Source organism: Neolamprologus multifasciatus, chromosome 12 (assembly GCF_963576455.1).
Source record: "Neolamprologus multifasciatus chromosome 12, fNeoMul1.2, whole genome shotgun sequence".
Taxonomy (NCBI): domain Eukaryota; kingdom Metazoa; phylum Chordata; class Actinopteri; order Cichliformes; family Cichlidae; genus Neolamprologus; species Neolamprologus multifasciatus.
Window position 1 is genome coordinate 19973219 of NC_140450.1, and position 21509 is coordinate 19994727.

Consider the following 21509-nt stretch of genomic DNA (forward strand, 5'->3'; position numbering starts at 1 on the left):
TCAGTCAGTCAGTGGGAGGAGAGACCAGAAGAGGAGGGGGGAGGACAGGAAGGCTGGGTTGACGGAGCAGAAGCGCTTTGGTTCCCCGTGTGTCGCTGATTTTGTGTGGAGGAAGAAGGAAAGCGGCTGAGAAATCCCCGAGCTGTCCTCACTCTGAAACGGATTTTATTTATTCGGTCCCCTCGTCATGTGTACTCCTTGTTGTATCGCGCAGGTGAGTAACAATAGCCGACCCTGACTTACTGTTGTGTGAGTGCGTGTGTGTTTGTTGCTCTTCAGCGGTTTGAAACGCTGTAACAATGAGACGTGCTCAACGTTGACCCTTTCCGTATTGTTTACTGTTTTTTGTCCTCGTCTCTCGCCGTTCACCGTCGGCTAAAGCCAGCCAGCCTCTGTCCCGAGTCTCAGTGATTCCCGTCAGCCTTATCGAGCTGCCTTTTAATGTAATAACAGCGCGAAATAATTAATTATAACCCCCATTCTTACTCCTTCTCCTCCTCATTGAGCTGACTGGATAACTTCACTGTAAAGCCGTTGGAGGACAAAGCGAAGCGAGGCAAAACTACGGGAAATGTGGCCGTTAATACAGAAATGTGTTGACGGGTACAGCCAACAACGAGCCATGGCTGTGATTAAGTGAGTGCTGTGGAGGACAGTTACTTCTTTTTTAAGCACATCTTATGCCCCAGCTCCTAAAACACTGAAGCAGATGAAGGAGCTAAAGAAGAGGCTAGCCAGCCGTGGCTCGGTCTAACTTGTTATTTACATATATAGGTGCTGAAAGGCTCTGCTGAAAAGTAAACATAGCTATATACCTAACAAAAACAATAAGTCTGTCTTTGTCTTGGTTTCTTTTCTGTTTCGGCACCGTTTTAAATGTGCTTTGTTGCTTTTTAAAGGACAGTTGTTTTGTATCTTTTATTTTTGTAATTATACATCATTAAAGCAGTATTTCTCCCTATAGAATAAACAGTTACTTTTGAGTTGCATACTGTGTGGATTGAAAGCCAACCAAATTTTTGATTACTTTCTTGTTTTAATTTAGTTTGGTTTTTTGTGCCCTGTAATAACAGTAGCGTGACTGTTTGGGCTATTGATTGGTTATAATACATTTGCTTGCTTTTGCTGCTTTAAATATTTGTGGATGTTTGATTTGTTTACTTGCATCACTTTTATGAGAAGTGCTAGTGCCGTGAAGCTACAGAAATACTTTAAAAGGGTGGTGGTTCAGAGTCAGAGAGGTTTCCTTTCATGCTGAGCGTGTTTTCTACAGCTTACAGATTGGGCTCTGACCAGTGGGTCACCACTGCTGAGCTGATCTGGCTAGGAATTTAATTACATATGCACATCCCTAAACTGAGGGAGGTCACTTCTATTTCCTGCTCTTTTCACAGAGTGGGATTAAAGAGGAAATGAAGGGCAAAGAATAAGATCAGTTTTGTCTTGCTGTGCTGGTGGTGTGCTAATCCCTGTCACAGACACCCCGTTTACTTGCCATCTCTATTAAAGTGTATGCTTGCAATTAACTTCGTGCGTGTGAATATATTTGCCACACTTGAGGTTCAGAGTGGCACAAACTGGTGTGTGGTCTGTTAATTTCCTCCCTGGCTTGAAGGTTGAAATTAGACAAGGGTGGCTGTTGTTTGGGAGAGATCTGAAGACAGCAGGAAGCACGATGTGGGAGCAGCTCACTTGTAATTTCTCAGTGGGATCAGGGATGTATGCCATGTTGCGATGGGGGCAAGGGCAGGTTGAAGGCTTTAGCTCAGCGTTGAGTGGAGTTCAGAGCGCTGCAAAGTGTTGGCTGAAACTGTGGTGAGAGCACTGAAATCATGTGGGTGTCTTTACGCATAGCAGCCATGGAGCAGGAAGCCTTACCAGGGTACAAGAGTCAAGAGGATGGAGTGTCACTTTCTGCAAACATACTGATAAAGAAGTCTTCAGGCCCTCGTTGGAGTGGTGAAAAATCAGAGGAAGTGGTGTGTGAAGAGCCAGCACCGCTCATTCAAACAGAGCTGACCCATCAGTATATGGGGTCATGACACAGTAGCTGTAAAGCAGCAGCGGGGGTAGGTGATTACCTTTTAAACTCGACTTGTAAAACCAGCCTTAGTGAATTCTGCCTGCAAACATCTGGAGCACTCCTATCCAAAATACATTTCTGGCTCTGTCATATGATCAGAATTACTCTCTAACTGTGTACACATCAGAGATGTCTGCTGTTTTCAACTTCCCCTCAGGAATTTTGCTGTGGTCAGCAGCGAGCAGCAGGAACTTGTTTTCCCAAACCGGGACATGTCTAGCAGCCCTTCATCCCTTTTGTTTCCCACTGAATTTTCACAAACCAGTGTTAATGTCTCTTTCTCAACCTCCCCCTTATCACATATGTCTGTGTCTCTGTAATTTATCTTTTTTTTTTTTTTTTTTAGCTGGTTGTGTTTTGAAACTCACAACTGATTCTGAGAAGTGAAACGGCCTCCCGTGTGAACAAAAAAAAAAGTGATGCCTCCTTGTATCTTGACCATCTTCCTGTTCTTGTTTAGTTTGTTTCCTTTGCTTATTTCATGACAAACACCTTCATCTGCTAGAATTTGTTTCATTTTTGCTCCTCGCTGTACCACGGTTTGTTTTTTTTTCTCTTTTGTTACTTTCTTTTCTTTTCTCTCCACCGGACTAAAGTTTCTCTGTGTTGGTTGTAGCTAGGGGACTATATTTGCCAAGAGAGAGAGCAAAGACCTCCCTTTGTGTACAGGAAACAGTGGAGTGATACATTTTTGCTGTGTGTATACAGCTGCCTAGCTATATAGACAATAGTGGAGCTGTCACTCAACAGTATGAGGGAAAGGGGAGTAGATCTTGGTCTGGAAGCTTGCGCCAACTGGACATGTGAGGAAGATCCCGCATCGTCTTCTGTTGCCCTTTATTTTAATATGTTTGCTGGTTTCCCGTAACCCGCCTGCAACACAAAGCATTGTAATTTGAGATAACAGGGTGTGTCAGAGCTAGTGGCTTCTCATGATTCAATGTGCTTTGAACAGTGGCCGCTATCATTAAGCTTTAACCAGCAAAAAGTCCCAAAGATTTTTAAAGCAGCCAGCTACAGCGTAGTCTGTAAGGGTTTGTGTACCAAACTAAAATAGGGCATGGAATAAATAGTGCATAAGATGTGACGAATGAGCGAATCAACATGAGGTTTAAATTTGCGGGGACGTTGTCGCTCCACATTGTTCCAGTCAGGATGTTTTTGCCTGTTTTCATGAGTCATTCCTGTCAGTGTGTGTGTGTATGTTTTTCCCAGTTTGCTGTTGGGTGTGCATCATGACACGTCTGCTGATAAACATAAAGTCACAATCTGAAATCTATACAGCAAAAGACAGATACCGAATGCATTTATTCTTTTAGAAATCCAGAGTCTGCCAGATGGACTTGTTTACTCACTGTCAGGACTGGTGTCAACTGGCTCTGTATCTGAAATCCTCATTCTCCTTTGTGGTCCTTACAGTGGTATAGTCTATGACCCATTTCTCTTTGTGTTGCATAAGCGTGGCTATGTGCGGTGGGGTTTACCGCGGTGGGTTTGATTTAGGCCACCCTTTCCATTTCCTGTTTGCGAGATGCTCCAGTCCTTTTCATCGTGGGTGCTTTAAGGATGAAAGGCAGCGGAGCATAAAAGAGGGGTGAAAGGAATGTAATCCTCATGAAATCAAACAGCTTATAGCCGTCGCAGATATCGTCTTTGGGTGGAATGCAAGACTGTCACGTTTGTTATGCAAGTGTCCATCTTTAGGCCAAACTCCCTGTCAAGGAAGCTAATATTATTCAGCTATTATTCAGCTTCCTTATTTTAAATGTGATTTTTTTTTCTAGGTGTATTTTCACCGCTGTGTCCCATCCACCCCGTCTTGATGGATTCTGAGTTGGTATGTCTTTGTGTAAAAGAAAGGCAACATTGTCTTTGTCACCACCTCTAGAAAAGCTGAAGCACTGAGGGGTCAGTGACAAATAGTTAAGGACAGCTGAAGAATACAGAGAAAGGGCGAAGAGGACAAAATAATAAGAAGAAAAGAAATGACATCACTAAATCTTCCAGTAACATGTTGGGGAGGATGAAAGGAATAGGATTAAAATAATGAAACAGAGATTCTGGTGACACGAAAAAGGGAGACGTGAAAGTCACACAATCACAGTGTGGTGAGGTTTTTTTTGTGTGGGTTGTGAAAGTCTAGGCTTAATTTAACTCTAGACCAGACTAGCGCTTTGCTAGTAGCCATGTGTCATCTTTAATGTGTCATGGTATGCCGCTCTATGGGACAGATGGGGGACTGCTGTTGATATTTAAGTAGGGCTGCAAACTGCTGATCCGCCAACCACCTGTCGATATGCTGGTGGGGCAGTGGAGGAGGTGGTGGGTGCTTCATCGAGTGGGTAGGGTCAACGCTGGTTTCCATGGATACCCTTTTGTCTCTGTGTGTGGTGGAATTCCTCGAGACGTTACCCCTTCTCATGACACCCCCCTCTCTCTGTCAGCTCTGCAGAGTTTACCGTTGGGCCCCCGTGCTGCGTGCAGTCCGCTGGTGAAACACCCCCTAACTAATTAAATCTAAACACCCTCACAACCTAAATTGTTTGGTTTTTTTCTTGGTTACTTTCAGTCTGTTGTGGCTAATTAATCACCCATTGAGAAAGACGTGGGCGCAGCAGAGAAAGAGGAAACCGTTTATTCTCTTGAGCTGTGCGTTGAGGCCGTGAGGCACATGGTTAGATTCAAGGCTGCAAGCCCATGTACGCATGAAAGCAGAAATAAGCACATTTGACCTTTGTGGCAGCGTTTTTTAAACGTCTTGATACAGTTTGCCAATACTCCAGCATTGGTAAACTGTGTACAGATGTACACCGCTGGACTGTAACTGGGAATAAACTGTGTTCCCTTTAGCTTGAAGTATTTGCTAAGTTTACTGGCTCATCCTTATTCTCATGCTTGAATAAACCAACACTGTTGGTATTTCTCCTATACTGACCTCCCTTCAATGGCTCCCAGTTAATTGAATTTAAAGTCCTCCTCCTCAGGTACAAGGTGTTGATTAATCAGGGCCCATCTTATCTTAATGACCTCATAGTACCATATCACCCCATCATGAAGTCACACACATCTTCACACTTCAAGCAGAATTTATGGTTCAGCAGAAGTAGCACGTTCATGATACACTGACAGTCCAGGGATGGCCCGTCTGCTTGCAGGGAGTGCTTGCTGTCGATGAAGACATTGTATGTCTTCTATGTGGTACAACCGGTTTTAGGACACTTTTGCTTTTGTGCTGTTGTTGTTTGCCGTTTCACGTTTCTGCCTATATCACTACCAGTACCTTTGATTCAGCAATCAACTGTATCTTTTTTCAGTGTTTAATTCATTTTGAAACAATCAATTAAAAAATCTTCCTCTTACAAAGTAAGTCCATACTCCTTAGTTGAAGCATTTTATTATTTACTTAAAATGTTAGCCAGCATAGTGAAAAAATGACGGATTCTCTGGCAACAACTTTTCCAACAAGCTAAATACTTGAAGAAGACGTTGATGATGCTGTTTATGTCTTACTAAAAGTTTCATCATCATTCACAGGTTAAACTTCTTTTACACTGTCGACAGACGTGCTAACGTTCGCTCCAGGTCTTCCGCTGTTTGGCTTTCATTCTATCAAACACAATATATAAATACTAGTGATGAGTCGTTCGCGAACGAAATGGCTCTTAGAGCCGACTCTTTGAAGTGAACGACGCGAGCCGGCTCCTTATTGGGAGCCGTGAGGTTTTTTTTTTCCTTCTCTCACCCTCTCTCTCGGCCTGTACTTTGCGCTGGGCAGAGGGGGGAGGGGCGTTAGTTACACTCGCAGTAGCACAGGAACAGAGCCAGAGAGAAAGAGAGCGAGGGACAACAACGTCACATTAGAAAGGTATAGTAATCATCCACTATTTTCAGTTGCAGATGATAAAGGATTCAGAAATCATGCAGGCCCATATGACAGAGAATGTGCATCTTCTTTTTGTTTTAATATTTTAATTTATATTTAATTGTGTTGTGGTTTGCAGTGTTTTGTGTTGTTTCACGTTAAATTTGTTTAAAAGGAAAAAGCTGAAAATTTAAATAGTTAAAAGTTTAAAATGTAAATAGTTGTTCTTTGTATTATATGATTTATTTATTACATTTTATGTGGAGTGAATAAATAAAGTATATTTATGGTGGCCCTTAGAGACAAAGCACGTACAAACTCCAAAACACGTAAAAACTCGTACAAAGTACGTACAAAAGACAACAGAAGTGCTTCAGGATGCTGGGCGCAGTGTTGAGCTTTTGTTACCTAGTGGCTACACAAGCCAGGAAGTATCAACAACCGGATTTGGTGTGTGGTAGTAACAGGTAAATGAACTTTTTTTTTTAATTATTTGAATAAATATGAGTGCCTGTGTACACAAACAATACACACATGCTTTCAATTGTGTAATTTAAGTGATCTAGTAGCTCTGCTTTGGAAGTTCAGTTAATGCTAGAAATGTGTTTTGGAGTTTGTACGTGATTTGTCTCTAGGGACCATATATAAACATATATAAATAAAACCACTTTTTTTACATTAGTAATTCCTTTTCTGCATAATTTTATATTATTGTTAATGATTAAATAATTAAAGCAACAAAACAACCGGAAGAGCCGGTTCGGAGCCGAAAGAACCGGCTCTTTTTAGTGAGCCGAGCCGAAAGAGCCGGATCTCTAAAAAGAGCCGGAAATCCCATCACTAATAAATACCCATAAAGCTTCTGCTTTATGGGTATTTTTGCAGAACTGAAGCTGGCATGTGATTGTTTGTTTGTTTGCTTTGGGGGATTTTTTGTACATTTTGACCACCCACAAAAGAGTCAAACAATTCAATGTTTACATGTATACTGTAGAGAGGCAGTAAAACTAAAACGCTGCTACTTGTAGACCAGACAGTGTTGCAGAGCTGCTTTGTAACCTCAGTACACCCTAGCTATATTATACACTTACATAGGACACAAACTCCTAGAAGTAAGATAAGGCCACTGTTTTGACTAAAATAAAAAGTGGCGTGATCTCACTAGGATGCATTAGCATGTCTGTAGGGAAATGAAAACATATTAACCAACAAAGCATCAGATAAACACTCATTTCCGGTCTTATACAGAAAGACACACCGCTTAAAAATGCAGATGCAGAAAGACACGTACATAAAAAATACTTTGGTCTTTTAATTTTAAGGCAAAAAATTTAAAATGTGGGCACATTGGCCTATAAGCTAATGCCATTAGACAGTGTGCAACCTTCATTGGATGTTCCAGTCCACAGAAATGGCACCGTCATTATTGCCATTTGCTTATAATTTACTGCCTTTCACCTAATGCCATAATTACAGGAGCTAATTTCATAGCTCAAGAAAGATTTTGCTCTGTCCCAAAGGAGGAGAGTGGATTAATTTAGAAATGGAAATGGTGCGTACCAGCCCTCCACCCCTGACTAAAACTGTGTTGTGGGAAGCAGTCAGGTATGGTGAGAACTTTGGTGCCACCACACCTGACTGCTCCCCACAACAAAGTTTTGCTTCTCACCATAGAAGTTTATTCTGCATGGTGAGGGGTAGGAAGCTTACAAAAGCAGGGTGGGGTGGCTACAGAAAGACCCAGTGCTGTAGAATTATAGAGCCTCTTCTTTCCTAAAGGACACAAGCCCGCCTTTATGTAACTGTCCTCCTCCTATATGACCGCCTATCAGAAGAAACAGAGTAGGCCTCTGTGTGTGTGTGTGTGTGTGTGTGTGTGTGTGTGTGTGTTCAGACAACTGCCGTCACTGTCTTGTAATCCTCAAAAGTTTCTTCTGTGAAGGAAAGAGAGGGCTCTGACTGAAGCATGAATGGGGATCCTTTTTTAATGTTATTCACTGTTTAGTAGAAAACAAGCTCAGTTAAGCGCTGAGTGTAAAGCATGGAAAGCTTTTTAATACAATGAAGTTTGCCCTAATACGGTTGCACAACACCACTGAAACTCATCTGCAATAGCAAACAAAACTGTTTGGTTTCCCACAGACCAGATAGATTTGAAACTGCTGATACTGTAACTAAAAGTAAAAGATTTGCAATGCATCCTTTGACGTTCCTTGTACAGTTTATTGACTAAGAGGATTTAAGCTGAGAATTTTAGTTTTAGATCATTTTGTTATCTCTGCTGTGTGCATGTTGCATGTCAGTCTGACCTGGTCCTGTTATTCTGATAACATTTTTTTTCTTTCTCATGCAATTTGCCTTAACTGAATAGAGTCTAAGGGTGGAGTGTTAAAATGTTCATAATATGATATTTGACTTTATATCAGTTGAAGTGATGGGATTAAATATGACATAACTATCAGACATTTCATACTGTGTGCAGATCATGGCGACATGTCTTTTCATCCACTGTTCCCCAGGTTAGAATGTAGTTAAATGGACTGGTTCCTGTATAGTAATTTTGTGCTCGAATTGAGTACTCTTGAGAGTTTTATACAACACATAAGCACTGTTTTCTATGTAATATTTACACAGTCCAATAAATTGATCGGAAGCAACTCTGGGTTCTTGCCCAGGAATACTTTTAGCACGCAGGTATTCCTGGGCAGTCTCCTATCCAAGTACTAACCGGGCCTGACAAGATTGGGCATGCTCAGGGTGGTGAAGACATAAGCCAATTTCAGGGGATATTTTTCTACCAGTTTACTTTTATCCAGTGAAACTGCTGAGAGAGATAACTGCACTGACGCCTGGTTTTCCCAGCTCTGCCACAAAACACATAACGTCTATATGAGAAGCTGCTTAAAGTTCTGAAGAGTGATAATAAAGTTGTTGTTGTTGTCCCCCTCTCTCTTCCACCTTTTCTGCCTTGTTCTCTGCATGCAGCTGGCCTGCTGCTGCGGCTCAGCGGCCTGCTCGTGCTGCTGTAAGTGCTGCCCGAAGATCAAACAATCCACAGGGACCCGAATCATGTATGCCTTGTACTTCCTGTTGGTCACCGTCCTCTGTGCCGTCATGATGTCGCCCACTGTGGAGCAAGCGTTGAAAGAGAACGTGAGTACATATATTACATCATTCTCTCAAAATGCATGCACACTCTTTGTTTTGCCAACAACCACCCCCCAAAATGTAATTACATTATATATCAATAAAGGACTTAAATAGGACATGATCAGTGGATGGCATATCTAAAAAAGAAATAATAATTGAAGTAAGTTTTTTTTTTAATTACAGTAATGTAAACTACATTATAGATTATGACTCCTGGGTCTTCACTGAAACAGTTGAACATTTCCCCCATATATGCTGTACAAATTGCATATAGAGGGCCAGTGTGTTTCTCGATAGGTGTGGAGTCTCTTTAAGATATTGTTAAATGTCCTCCCGATGGCTGTGTCCCGTGTGTGTTATTTCTGCCTTTTTTTTGTCTCTGTAAGGATTTTTTCCTGTCTTTGAAGTCTTAATTCTGTCCCTCGCTTTTTGAAATGTCAGCTCGCAGCCTCTGGTAAACAAAAGAATAAAAACCTCAATACTGTGACCTTTTACACAGTTTCGCCTCACTCTTTAGTCTGTACACTCTTCTCCGACTTCACTTCACACCTTTTCACCTCCTGAAAATGAAACTGAACTGAGTGGAAAGTGTAACAAGAACAAAAACATTTTGAACCAGATTTTGTCATGTGGTTGAACAATTTTGTTCACCGTCTGCTCTAAACAACAAGGCCAGCAGCCTCTATGCTAACACCACTGATGCTAACAGGAAAAATTTAAATTTTACAGCATTGCTATGAGCAAAACAGACATCCCACTATTTTAACAGATATGTGTATCTACACAGCAGCAAGGCCACAGCTCTGAGGACACGAGTACTGCCTGGTAGGTTTTGTTTGTTTTAAGAGCCTATCAAGCCGTTGAAGTGGAGACGATAAACTCTTTCGTGAACCTTTGCTTTCTTCTCTGAATGAACAAAATGAAGATGACCTCCAGTGACTGTTTCTAAAAAAAAAATCCCATTAAACTGGAATGCCACGATAACGGCTGTTGTCTGCTACAATATAGTTATCCTTGTCATCTGGGAGAGTCAGACTGTCAACACAGTGTGTAGATATAGTCTGGAACAAGGTCTCAGAGGTGATGTCCTGGTTCACTGATACACTGCTCGCTCGCTGACTCACATTTTATATTGATCTCAGGATAAACAGGAAATAATGATGTTTCTATCTCTGCGAAAGATGTCTTGAACTGACTGTGTTACCATGGCACTGGCCAGGCTTGCTTGAGTCAAAGTGATATTTGTAGGTGATCTTCTTTTTTTTCATCAGTCTCCTTCTTCTGCAGTTTTTCTTCCTTTCTGCCAGTGTCTACAGTGCAGTAATAAAACTACTCCCTACTGTGTGTCTCTTTGTGAATGAAGCCCCTGTAAAAGACTCATCCAAGGCACAAAATGGCCTCTGATAGCCCCACACAAAGCCTACTGACTCACACACACACCCATAAACACACTGTCAGTCACACACCGAGCACAGTGGGAAGTCCCAGCTAAGAGAGCAATCATTGTGCGTATGAGAGCCCCGGTCTTTTCTCAAGAGATTTACAGCAGTCCGAAACAGCCGGCCCCATTTCCCTCCTTAATCACAACACCATGGACATGCTAATATGGTCCTTAACCTGAGACAAAAGCTCCAAAAATGGGCTTTTTGCCTTACGTTGTGATCTGGCTCTGCACTTTGCTAACACAATGAGGTGATGACAGCTCAATCCGCCAGCATCTCACCCGTGTGTCCAACTTTCAAGGATTCTGCCAGTAATTAGTAAAGCCGAGTTAAGCAATTTATTATCCCCAAGTAAAGATTTGAAACGCTCTCAAAAAGCAGCGTTTGCTTGAAAAGCACGTTTTGTACTCGGCCCACAGCTCGTTCCGGTGAAGGGGAACGACGTATCGAGACTGGCGGTTATCGAATTCAAAGTGTGTCCCTTCTGTTGGCTCTCTGCCACAGATGCGCAGTCTTCTGTTGAATGTCACAGCAAGGTCCTTATCTTTGCTACCTTAACTCCAGTTTTGTATTACGCAGCTCACTGTAGTTCTGAAAAGTCTTTCGCAGTTTATTTTAAGAGGAATCTCCATGTTTTTCTTGCTCGTGCTGTCTGTGTTCTCCCTTCTTCCCATTTCCTCTGACTCGCTGACAAAAGGCGGTTAATTTATTCATCCATGTCCTTTGTTTGTGTACACTGACAGTTAGTTGTAAGGCCCCTTTAACAGGCTGTAGAGAGTGAAGGATGAAAGAGGGCTCCACAGAGAGAAAGAGGGGTTGTTGTTGCTGCCTGTTCTCTCTTTCTGCTCCTTTAGGGGCGTGACGCTCAGAATAGATGGACACTATTGGGCCCTTTCACCGAGGCCTCATACTAGACAAACATGAGCAGAGGTGGGTTGCTTTTCACTGACATGACATGATGATCTAATTTGAGAATTTGGGGGGTTTTGGGTTGTTTTTTCCCCCCAATTAGATCCCCTTCTATGCTGAGTTTTGCCAGACGGTGAATGCAGGAGAAGACTGCAAAACTCTGGTTGGATACGCTGCTGTGTACAAGGTGTGCTTTGGCATGGCCTGCTTCTTCTTCTTCTTCTGTATCTTCACTATACGGGTCAACAACAGCACGGGCTGCCGGGCAGCTGTACACAACGGGTAAGAAGAATTTGTTTAATCTTCTATCAAAAAAAGCAGCTGCATTCATAATATTGAACAAGAGTCAAGAGTAAAGGCAACTCGAGATTTGTTAAATTTGTTATTTTTGGATTTATTGCATTAAATATTCTGTTGTGTCTCAGTTGTCAGTAATCATTGTTTTTATGGTGTTATTTTATCTGCATTTCCCCCCTTTTTTATAACATTATCACCGCCTTGATTCAGATTCTGGTTACTGAAGTTTATCGCGCTGGTGGCGTGTTGCGCTGGAGGCTTCTTCCTCCCCAATGAGTCAACATTCCTGGAAGGTAAAAGCTGAACGCTCAGCTTGAGGCTTCAATACTGTAAAGTTTTCTTTTAAAGCTTAAAGTAAAGTGGTGCATTAGGTAACATAACATAGAGCTGTGTAAATGTATGTAAAGTAACAAACAACTTCCTGTGTCATCTGACCTGAATAAACTTTCACAAATGTCACTGTAACTCTATCTATTTATGGAGCACAATTTCAATACTGGCACAAATTGCCTGGCAAGTAGCTCTTGTCATCAGTTAAACAATTGTCTCTGTCTCTTTCTCTTCTCATTTTGGCTCAGTTTGGCGCTACATAGGAGCCGTTGGCGGGTTCTTTTTCCTATTGATCCAGCTCATGCTGTTGGTGGAGTTTGCACACAGATGGAACGCAAACTGGTGAGAGCAACATTTCTTCTCTCATCACCTTCCTCTTCAGTCCCTGGTTCACTGTGTGAAATAAGACCACTGTAATGCTTTTTGTTTGACTTTTAAGAAATGCAGAAAGTGTGATTTGGTGGGTGGAGAGCAGGCCTGGCAGCAGGCCAGTGCTGTGTTAGATTCACAGGATGTATAAGGTTTAGGAGTTCCCACTTCCTACACACAAAATCCAGCAGATTGGTTTCTAAAAACCAGCGCAACCTCTCAATAAAAACAGATTTTCAGATCAAGAAAAATCAGTGAGAAGGCACAAAGCTGTATTCACTTCTTCCCTTTTAGTTGAATTCTTTTATGTGCCTTTTAGTTTTTCTTAACTTAACCTACACCATTCTGTTCATATTTCATGCCTGCACAGTGTGATCGGGGTCACTTTTGTCCAAAAAGTCCCTCGTAATAAGTGTTTATAGTGAATTTTGAAATACAAATCTATTGAGAATGCAAAAACAGTTTATATGCAATTTTTACTAAATTAACACAATTCATAAACTTCTAAATTTCTGTTTGATTTTATTTTTCCATGTTCCCAAAATGCCTTCAGTTAGCTTTTTTCAAGAGTCTAGTTGTTGTTTTCAGTTCAGTTTTGGTTAGCTATAATAACCTCGGCTCACACACGGTGTTATTTATAATTATTAGTAATCATTCAACAACGCTTAACACTCAGATCACAAAAACTCTGCATATTGGGGCATGAGTGTATGTGAAGGGCCCTTTATGTTGTTTTACTCGTCCCCACTTACACTTTGTCACCACTGACCCATTATAAAGTACCCACAGACAGTTTCATGAGTCCTTAAAACCAACACTGACCCACACAGGTAGAACTAAAATTGAGTCAAAGGTGACCTGGAAAAGCATGTGATTTTTTTTTTCTCTCTTAGCTTTTCGCTCTTTCTGTTTGCAGGTATTCAGGAGTGAAGTATAACCGCCTGTGGTACGCAGCACTGGCCTTTGTGACTCTGGTTCTGTTCAGCGTTGGAGTCGGAGCCGTAATCTTCATGGGTATTTTCTACACTCACCCCGAGGCTTGTCTACTCAATAAGATTTTTCTGGGCATCAACGGCAGCCTCTGCCTCGTCGTCTCCCTGCTGGCCATCTCCCCGTTCATACAGAAACGTAAGGACCTTTTCTACCAGGCACAGCATCGAATTTGACTCAGTTAAATTAAAATACACAAATTTGCATTTCAGGTGGGGCTAATAGTTGTATAGCCTAGAAGTTTCATGTGGCAAGATGTTTGTAATACAACACAAGATTGTGGCTCAAGAGTTGGGAGTTTGCCTTGTAATCGGAAGGTTGCTGGTTCGAGCCCCGGCTTGGACAGTCTCGGTCGTTGTGTCCTTGGGCAAGACACTTCACCCGTCGCCTACTGGTGGTGGTCAGAGGGCCCGGTGGCGCCAGTGTCCGGCAGCCTCACCTCTGTCAGTGTGCCCCAGGGTGGCTGTAGCTACAATGTAGTTTGCCATCACCAGTGTGTGAATGGGTGGATGACTGAACGTGTAAAGTGTTTTGGGGTCCTTAGGGACTAGTAAAGCGCTATACAAATACAGGCCATTTACCATTTACCACTTTTACTTAATAATAATAAGTTCTTATAGTATAATTATTATTATATGAAAATTCCCACATTTGTGTCCCTGCAGTGCAGCCCAACTCAGGACTTTTGCAGCCAGGAGTCATCACTGTCTATGTCATGTACCTCACCTTTTCTGCCTTTTCCAGCAAGCCAAAAGAAAGTGAGTATGCACAATAATGCATCTTCACATTGGTGATCACATTATTGGGTGTAGGCTTAAAAACTGATTATTTATGTTAAGTCACAGGTTAGGCTTTGACAAAGTTAGCATTTGCAAAGCTCTTATGAACACCATCTCATGTTCAATACACCATCCATCCTTCCATGGAGAGCTGTTTGCCTAATGTACAGTCATTTAACTTTGATTACAGCAGAATTTGAGGTTTTTTCCCTTAAGTATGGCAGCAATTAACCATGAACAGGAAAAGAGATTCCCACAAGCACATATGCACATGCTGTGTAATGGAAACTGTGCAGCCCAGCAAGAGCAAAGTTGTTCACAAAGCCCACCACCTTTTTTTCTTTTAGTGAACTTTGCAAATGCAGTTTTTTTTAGTTTTTGTAGTGACTGTTTTACAGATCTTAATTTTTACAGCATGAAATGATGTTCATAAATAAAAAAAAATGCATCAGGAAAAGCGATAAAGGCTTAACTCAAAGTTTAGGTGAGAGTTTTAGAGGGAGTAGTGATTATGTGACCACAAATTAAACTGTATATAGATGTTTGTGAATTTGCAATTTAATATATAATGGATAATCTACACTGAGATAAATATGTGCAAAAAAGGTCTTATAAATGTTTGGACACGTTAGGACACAAAGTAAATGTCAGGACATGCCTCCTACTCATAACAGTTAGCCTACATACTGTTAGAAAGGCGGTTGTTTTTGGACCAACTTTCCATTTTCCTTCTTTTTTTCCCTTTCATTGCTGCTAACATGGTGCCAGAACGCATACACACACACACAAGCACAAGCATAGGCTGCATTTTTCACAATATCCTTACTCCCTATAATACTCCAATTCCAAAGAACTCCATCAAACAGTTGTACTCCCTGCTATTTCTTTCAACTCTTCAATCATCTGTCTCTGTCTGCATATTTCTGTCTGTCTAGTGGTGGTAATCGATGGTGTGAACACTACGGTATGTGTGTTCCCCTTCAACTCTGGGACAGAAAGCGACAAAAAGATTGTCACTGGACTGGGAACCGTCATCCTGTTTGGCTGTGTCCTTTACTCTTGGTAAGACATACACAATTCCTGCCTCTCGTTTTTGCTAACGAGCACAGATGCACATTTTCTCTTTAATACATGTTGTTTGTTATTTCATTGATTTGATCGTATAGAGATATTACAGTCCAAACCTTTTAATAGCACTTCTGCTACAGGTGATGTGGAATAAAATTTACTTCATGGTAAGCTGTGGGGAGACAGACAGGCTAGTTTGGATTGGCTGTGACTCTGAAGAGGCAGCGCGTGATTGGCTATGGCTGAGCGAGACAAGAACTATGACTCTTTGCTTTTGTTCACATATGTTTTCCATCAAGTGGAGGCATTCTGTCTCTTGTGGCCATTCCCCGAATAGAAGGAAATTGGACTCTGCAGCAATCTCAAACTGCAAATTACTGGGGGGGGGGGGGGAATGCAGAGTGACGGAATTACAGTCTTGCTTCCTTTCATCTCTCTCTTTTCTTTCTCTTTGTCCACTCTACCTCTAGCTTGACATCCACCACTCGACGAAGCTCAGCAGCGCTCAGAGTGTGTAGGAACACTGAGCCGGAGACAGAGGTAAATGCACAGCCTCACCATGTGTGGGTTAATTAAATGTGCAGACTGGTTAAATACATACCTAACAGGAATTAGATGCCCTCAGTAAATGGAACAAATTAAGCCCAGGATACACATCTCTCATATATTTAATCCCAGCTCAGTGGTAACCTGAATGTTTCCTTTACCTTACAGAGAGCTCGCTGTTGTTTCTGCTTTGGAGATGACACAGGTGAGGAAAGTCAAATAATCCCTCCTCCTTCTCCAACATCTTTCTTTCTTTGCCTGGCAGCAGCCTCTCTTTGGCCTGTCTGTCTGTACACGTATAGACTCAGCCATGGTGTTTGCACACACACGGGGTATTGCTATTCCTCAGCCAGACTGAGTACGGTGAGAAAACATTGGTCAGCAAGCGTAGATGATGTCACTGTTACTAGGTTAGTATCACACTGTAAAACAAGATCGGGGTATGTGTGATTGTGGGCAAGCTAACACTGCCACCTGCTGGAAATAAAATTGCAGTGTTGAGAAACAGCCACGAGAAAAGTATCATCCTTTTAACTGACATTTTTACACATTAAATGTGTCCCTGACCCAACTGCACTGCTTTTCAGAAGAATACGATGAGGAGAAGACGGGTTCAGGCCAGAATGTGGTGTATGATGAGAGAGAGGGAACCATCTACAGCTACGCCTTCTTTCACTTTGTCTTCTTCCTTGGCTCCCTCTATGTCATGATGACCGCCACCAACTGGTTTCAGTAAGTGATTCCCATACATACTAACCTCAAAACAGACATCTTCACACATTTAGCAACATAATTACTGAACTGAAGTGTTTCTGTAGATGTTTCTGTCACTTTGATAGCAGACCTCTAAAAAATATTGAAATCAAAGCTTCACTTTGGCACTGAAACATTTCTTATGTCTGCTATGTGTCTGTTTGGTTTCCTTTTTCTGCTGCATATTTTTATTTGACTGGGCTTTTTGAGGGGTGTTTTTTAGACTTGCAAAGCTGTCCTCTTTATTAATCTCTGAAGAGGATGCATTTAGTATATTCATCTGTTTATTCTGCCCGTTTTGGTCTCGTGGCCTTCATCAAAGCATCAGTGCTCTCTTTTTGTCTTTTTATTTTGTTGCACTAAGTCCTCAGGTTTTTGTGTTTACACTGCCTTTAATGCACCTCATCAGCTCTGTCTTGAAGAGAGGAACCAGAGTGTGCGTTTGCTCAGTTCTCTTACCACGTGTCTCTTGCAGCTACGATGACCACAAGATTGAGAAGCTTTTGGACGGGAGCTGGTCAGTGTTCTGGATCAAGATGGCCTCCTGTTGGGTGTGTCTCATCCTCTACATGTGGACCCTCGTCGCCCCCATCGTCTGCCCAAAGCGCTTTGTGGCCTAGTTGTAACATCACTTGTGGTCTGGATGTGGCCGGGCGGAAGCTTACACTCTGGGCCGAGAGACTACCACAGACCTCCCTTACCTTGAAACACAACCCTACACTACCCTCAGTGTTTGAAATGGAGGATTATCTGTTGCCTTTTATTTTATATGCTAGTGTTTACTTTGTTTTACAATGTTAAGCTGTTAATACCTTGATGGTGATTTTTTTGTATTATTATTATTTCTTTTAGTACCACTGACACGCAAAGTTTTCTATGGCTTACAGGTTTGAAACTAGATGAAGAATCATGGGATTTGAGTTGCATTGGGAATCATTCAACCCCTAAAGATGACTTCAGACCTGAAAGTGTGTTTCTTTATGTGTCTCTCTTGCTTTCACGCTCACCCAGGCATTTTAGTTCTGTACAGTCAGATCACAAAGTTGTATCAAGGTTTTGGGACATATTTATTTCAAGTTTAAGATGTTACAGAAGATATTGTATTTATTTAAATGTGTCTTAAGAAATCAAAAAAGGAATACGGTGTGAACTGAATTAGATTTGTCCCTGACTCTGTTGAACTCATCTCTCAGGCTCGTGTTTAAGCTGTACATGTTGACGCTTTGTTATATTGTGCCCTTTTGTAGAGGTTTTCTATGCAACAGCTCTTTTTAATATTAGACACTCTGTGTTGTGAAGTTTCCACTTAGATTCAAAGCAAAATGTTTAAGGTTTTAATATGTCAGTGCTCCCTTTGAGCCAGATCTTTTCTTAGGAAAATGTCATGTCATTGAAAGGTTTCCAGTCATCGTCGCTGTTGTACACGGCAGCACTCTTAAAAAATCAACCTGACTAACGCAAGAGTGACGTTAGCGGAGCGCCACCTCTCTCAAAGAGCTGCAGTGACACAGATGAGAAACATTTGCCAAAGGTAGATGTCAGAAAACCAGAAAATACTTGTTTACTCATTTCTTTACTAATCTGTTACAGAGAAACATCTCACTGAAAGCATTATATATTTGCATGCATACATAGACACTTAAACCAGCTGTTTTCTGTACAGTTATAAGTGCTTTCTGCCTCGTCTTTGTTACATGCGTCCATTTTATCATTGTGGTCAGAATAAAGTAGCACGACCGCTTTTATCAGCAAGTTATTCAACACTGGATGTTGAGTTTACTGCCGAATTTACATACATACCTGTTTCAGAGGGTCTCCTGTGTTAATTATGTAAGTGTTTTTTTTTTATTGTATAAAAATACAAGATATATTACACAAGCAAATCCTTTTTTGTATCTAATTCCTTCAGTTCTTGCTTTTCTTTTGTCTAATTGGATTCCTAACATGTTTTTTTTTTTAATTTTTTTATAATTTCTACGTACATTTTGGAAAACCATCCAAGATGTGTGGAAGCTTTTTGTTTGAATTTTTTTGCTTTATATAACTTTTTTCCCCTGCCTTTGAATTATTGGTATGAATGTAGACATTTTGTGGTGCTGAGCAACTTTGATATATTAAAAAAATGAATCAAAAGACCCACTGTGAAGGCTGTATACTACCACAGAAACATCTTGTATGCTTGAAATAAATCGAAGTAGGTGCCATGGAGTTTGCATTGCTCGCACTCTTTCAATAAAACATCCATTGATACAACACAGGGTATCTTTATTTATTAACTGTAATTTTCATTTAAATGGGTAATAATGGGAACATGCTTTGAATTTTGCAAAATGCTCAGTATTTTATTGTACTTAAGATGTACAGTGCATTCATAAACTGGATAACTGAAGCCAATATTTCAGAGATATAAACAAAAACTGCAAAGTGAATCCACTGTTTCAGTTACATTGCATTTAAGTATATAATGCCCAATGTTTTGCTTTCCTAAAACTTCAAAATGCAATCCCCAAAACTGCCCATGATGTTTCCTCTGACATTAATCTGACTTTAGTTCTCTGCTCAGAGCACCGCCACTCTGCCCCTTTAATCTATGTTTACAGCAGGGCTTAAGTTGTTTCTCCTGTGTCTTACTGCCCTTCATTCTGTGCTCTGAGCACATCCTGGTAGTCACCAGGTATAGTGTCTGTGGAAAAAGCAAACAAAGAGAAAAATCAAATGAGCATACCTACATCTCACATGGATGACTCGACTGTCTTCCGATGCTTGCAGATGCTTACCGTTGCACCGGTACTTCAAATTGGACCAGATGATGTTTTCCTGAGAGAAGCAGAACACGCCCAGGCGCCCGCCTCTCATACTGGTGTCAATGATCACACCAGTGTCCGCCACCAGATTTGAACCCTCAAAGAAGCGAGCCCTAGTTCCATACACAAAGTGAAACTACTGAGTCAGTTCACACAGAGCGAACGTGGACGTGTCCGTGACAAGGTGTATGTGTTTGTACCTGATGTATCCAACCTGCGGTCTGTGCTGGAGGAACCAGCGGTAGGAAACCTTGTCTTTCCAGCCGACGTTCCTGGGATCCTTCCACAGTAGACGCACCTGGTCAGCGGTGTTTCCTGTGTGCCAAAGGGAGTTCCTCAGATATTCACCAGGACCTGTCTTTGATTTCACCACCTGGAGATAAAGAAATAAGATCAGACATAAATTCACCAAACCAAATCTTTACTGATATATACTCTTTTAAACGGTACAGTGGAGGTCTTTATGGTGGAAAGTGTTAATCCCCAACACCTTGAGCTGTATTCCTGGCTCAGCAACGGCTCTGAAGGGCGCGGCCTGCCAGTAGGTTTGTTCTGTTTGTTTCCACATCACTACGTAGAAGGAAGAGGAGTCCTGGTAGCCAAAAATGAAGCCGGCGTAGTCGTCATCTGTCACTGTGTTCACGTGGAAAGTTCCCTCAAAGTCAACGCCACTGAAAGCTGTGTAGCCTGCAAATTGAACACGAAATGCAGATCAGCGCTGATTAAGTTTAGGTAAGTGAATTATGAATGGGTGTGTGATAGTATACTTACCTACAGCAAGCCCAGGGTCAGAGTTCATGGTCTGCACTATCTCCATGCCCTGTCAGGAAAAAATTTGTGTGAAGCTGAAGAAAAACTGTTATCGATGAAACTGAGGTGATGTTATCATTTTTACCTGGTTGAGAACTACCCAGTTGGGGTCGATCTGAGACTCGCCCTCTGGGTCCAGCACCACGGTTTGATAGGCTCTGAAGTCGGTCAGGGTGATCTCAGCGTTCTCTGGGCAGTGATCAATTCTGTCAATGACGCTGTCTTTGTCAAAGTCTCCTTCGCACACATCTCCGAGTCTGTTGTCTGAAATACAGCGACACCGCTTAGAAAACAGTAACTCGCGCTGCGCTCACTCCTGCAAATCCAAGCACAACACAGAAAAGATACTAACTATCAGAGTCCCTTTGGTCTGGATTGGCAACTAGTCTGCAGTTGTCGTCTTCGTCCAGTATGCCGTCGTTATCGTCGTCATTGTCACATGCATCTCCCTAACAAGAAAAAAAAAACACAATAAATTGGCGGATAATTGAGGACTATATAGGATGAACTGCTGCTGGATTGAATGAATGAAAATGAAAGAAGAGATAAACACCATTCCATCTTTGTCCGTGTCCACCTGATCGGAGTTGATGACTGTGGGACAATTATCCTTTGTGTTCTGGTGGCCGTCACCATCACTGACAAAGACGAGGTAGGGAAAATCAAAGGTCTGACAGATGTTTGTAGACTTTTACGCCACAGATCATGATGTGGGCTTTACCTGTCTATATTATCATCACACGTATCTCCTACAAGGTCATCATCTGAGTCAGACTGAGGGTAGACAAAACAAACACTGGTGGTCAGATGTGTCACAGCTGATGAATCTGTTTCATGCCCTTGTGTGGTTTGTTACCTGGTTGGGGTTGGCCATATTAGGACAGCTGTCACAGGCGTCTCCCACCCCATCACTGTCTCTGTCTCTCTGGTCTGGGTTGGGGACTCGTGGGCAGTTGTCGAGAATATTTTTCAAGCCTGAGGACAGAAAGTATCAGGATATGTGTAAAACAAAACAAAAGAACATTGACAGAATGCAGACTTCAGCACAGTCAAACACATAAACAGATGGCAGTGTTTGTTTAAGACGAAGGTGAAATAGTTTCCAGTGGCCTTCAATGCCTGGCAGAGACCTACTGTGGAAAAATGCTTTTAGTGAGGAGACAGACATGACCAAGCACTCAGCAATCCAGCCTTGGAGTTAAAGACCAAACCAAACGATCAAGAGGCTCGGAGCACTGCCAAACTGAACAAAAAGCGTCCACCAAACAGAGTCTAAACATGCAACATGCGTAAATGCCTGCATGTGGGAACACAGTG

At 41.8% G+C, this 21509-nt stretch overlaps 2 protein-coding genes across 2 annotated transcripts in view; one reads left to right on the plus strand and one right to left on the minus strand.

Moving 5' to 3' along the window:
- Nucleotides 1-18831, plus strand: serinc5 (serine incorporator 5). Its single transcript, XM_085181241.1, has 12 exons — nucleotides 1-214; nucleotides 8931-9098; nucleotides 11550-11728; nucleotides 11954-12036; nucleotides 12322-12415; nucleotides 13359-13570; nucleotides 14098-14190; nucleotides 15147-15273; nucleotides 15750-15819; nucleotides 15994-16030; nucleotides 16413-16557; nucleotides 17054-18831. The coding sequence occupies exons 1-12, from the start codon at nucleotides 188-190 to the stop codon at nucleotides 17196-17198; spliced, it is 1380 nt and encodes a 459-aa protein (XP_085037367.1). The 5' UTR covers nucleotides 1-187; the 3' UTR covers nucleotides 17199-18831.
- Nucleotides 8305-21509, minus strand: part of thbs4a (thrombospondin 4a) — a 20498-nt gene continuing 7293 nt past the window's right edge. The window contains exons 14-23 of the mRNA XM_085181231.1: nucleotides 21049-21167; nucleotides 20914-20966; nucleotides 20746-20830; nucleotides 20545-20641; nucleotides 20278-20456; nucleotides 20154-20202; nucleotides 19873-20069; nucleotides 19583-19755; nucleotides 19356-19495; nucleotides 8305-19261 (exon numbers count right to left, since the gene is read on the minus strand). Coding sequence (XP_085037357.1) covers nucleotides 19206-19261; nucleotides 19356-19495; nucleotides 19583-19755; nucleotides 19873-20069; nucleotides 20154-20202; nucleotides 20278-20456; nucleotides 20545-20641; nucleotides 20746-20830; nucleotides 20914-20966; nucleotides 21049-21167 — 1148 coding nt within the window. The 3' untranslated portion in view covers nucleotides 8305-19205. The remainder of the gene's footprint in view (nucleotides 19262-19355; nucleotides 19496-19582; nucleotides 19756-19872; nucleotides 20070-20153; nucleotides 20203-20277; nucleotides 20457-20544; nucleotides 20642-20745; nucleotides 20831-20913; nucleotides 20967-21048; nucleotides 21168-21509) is intronic.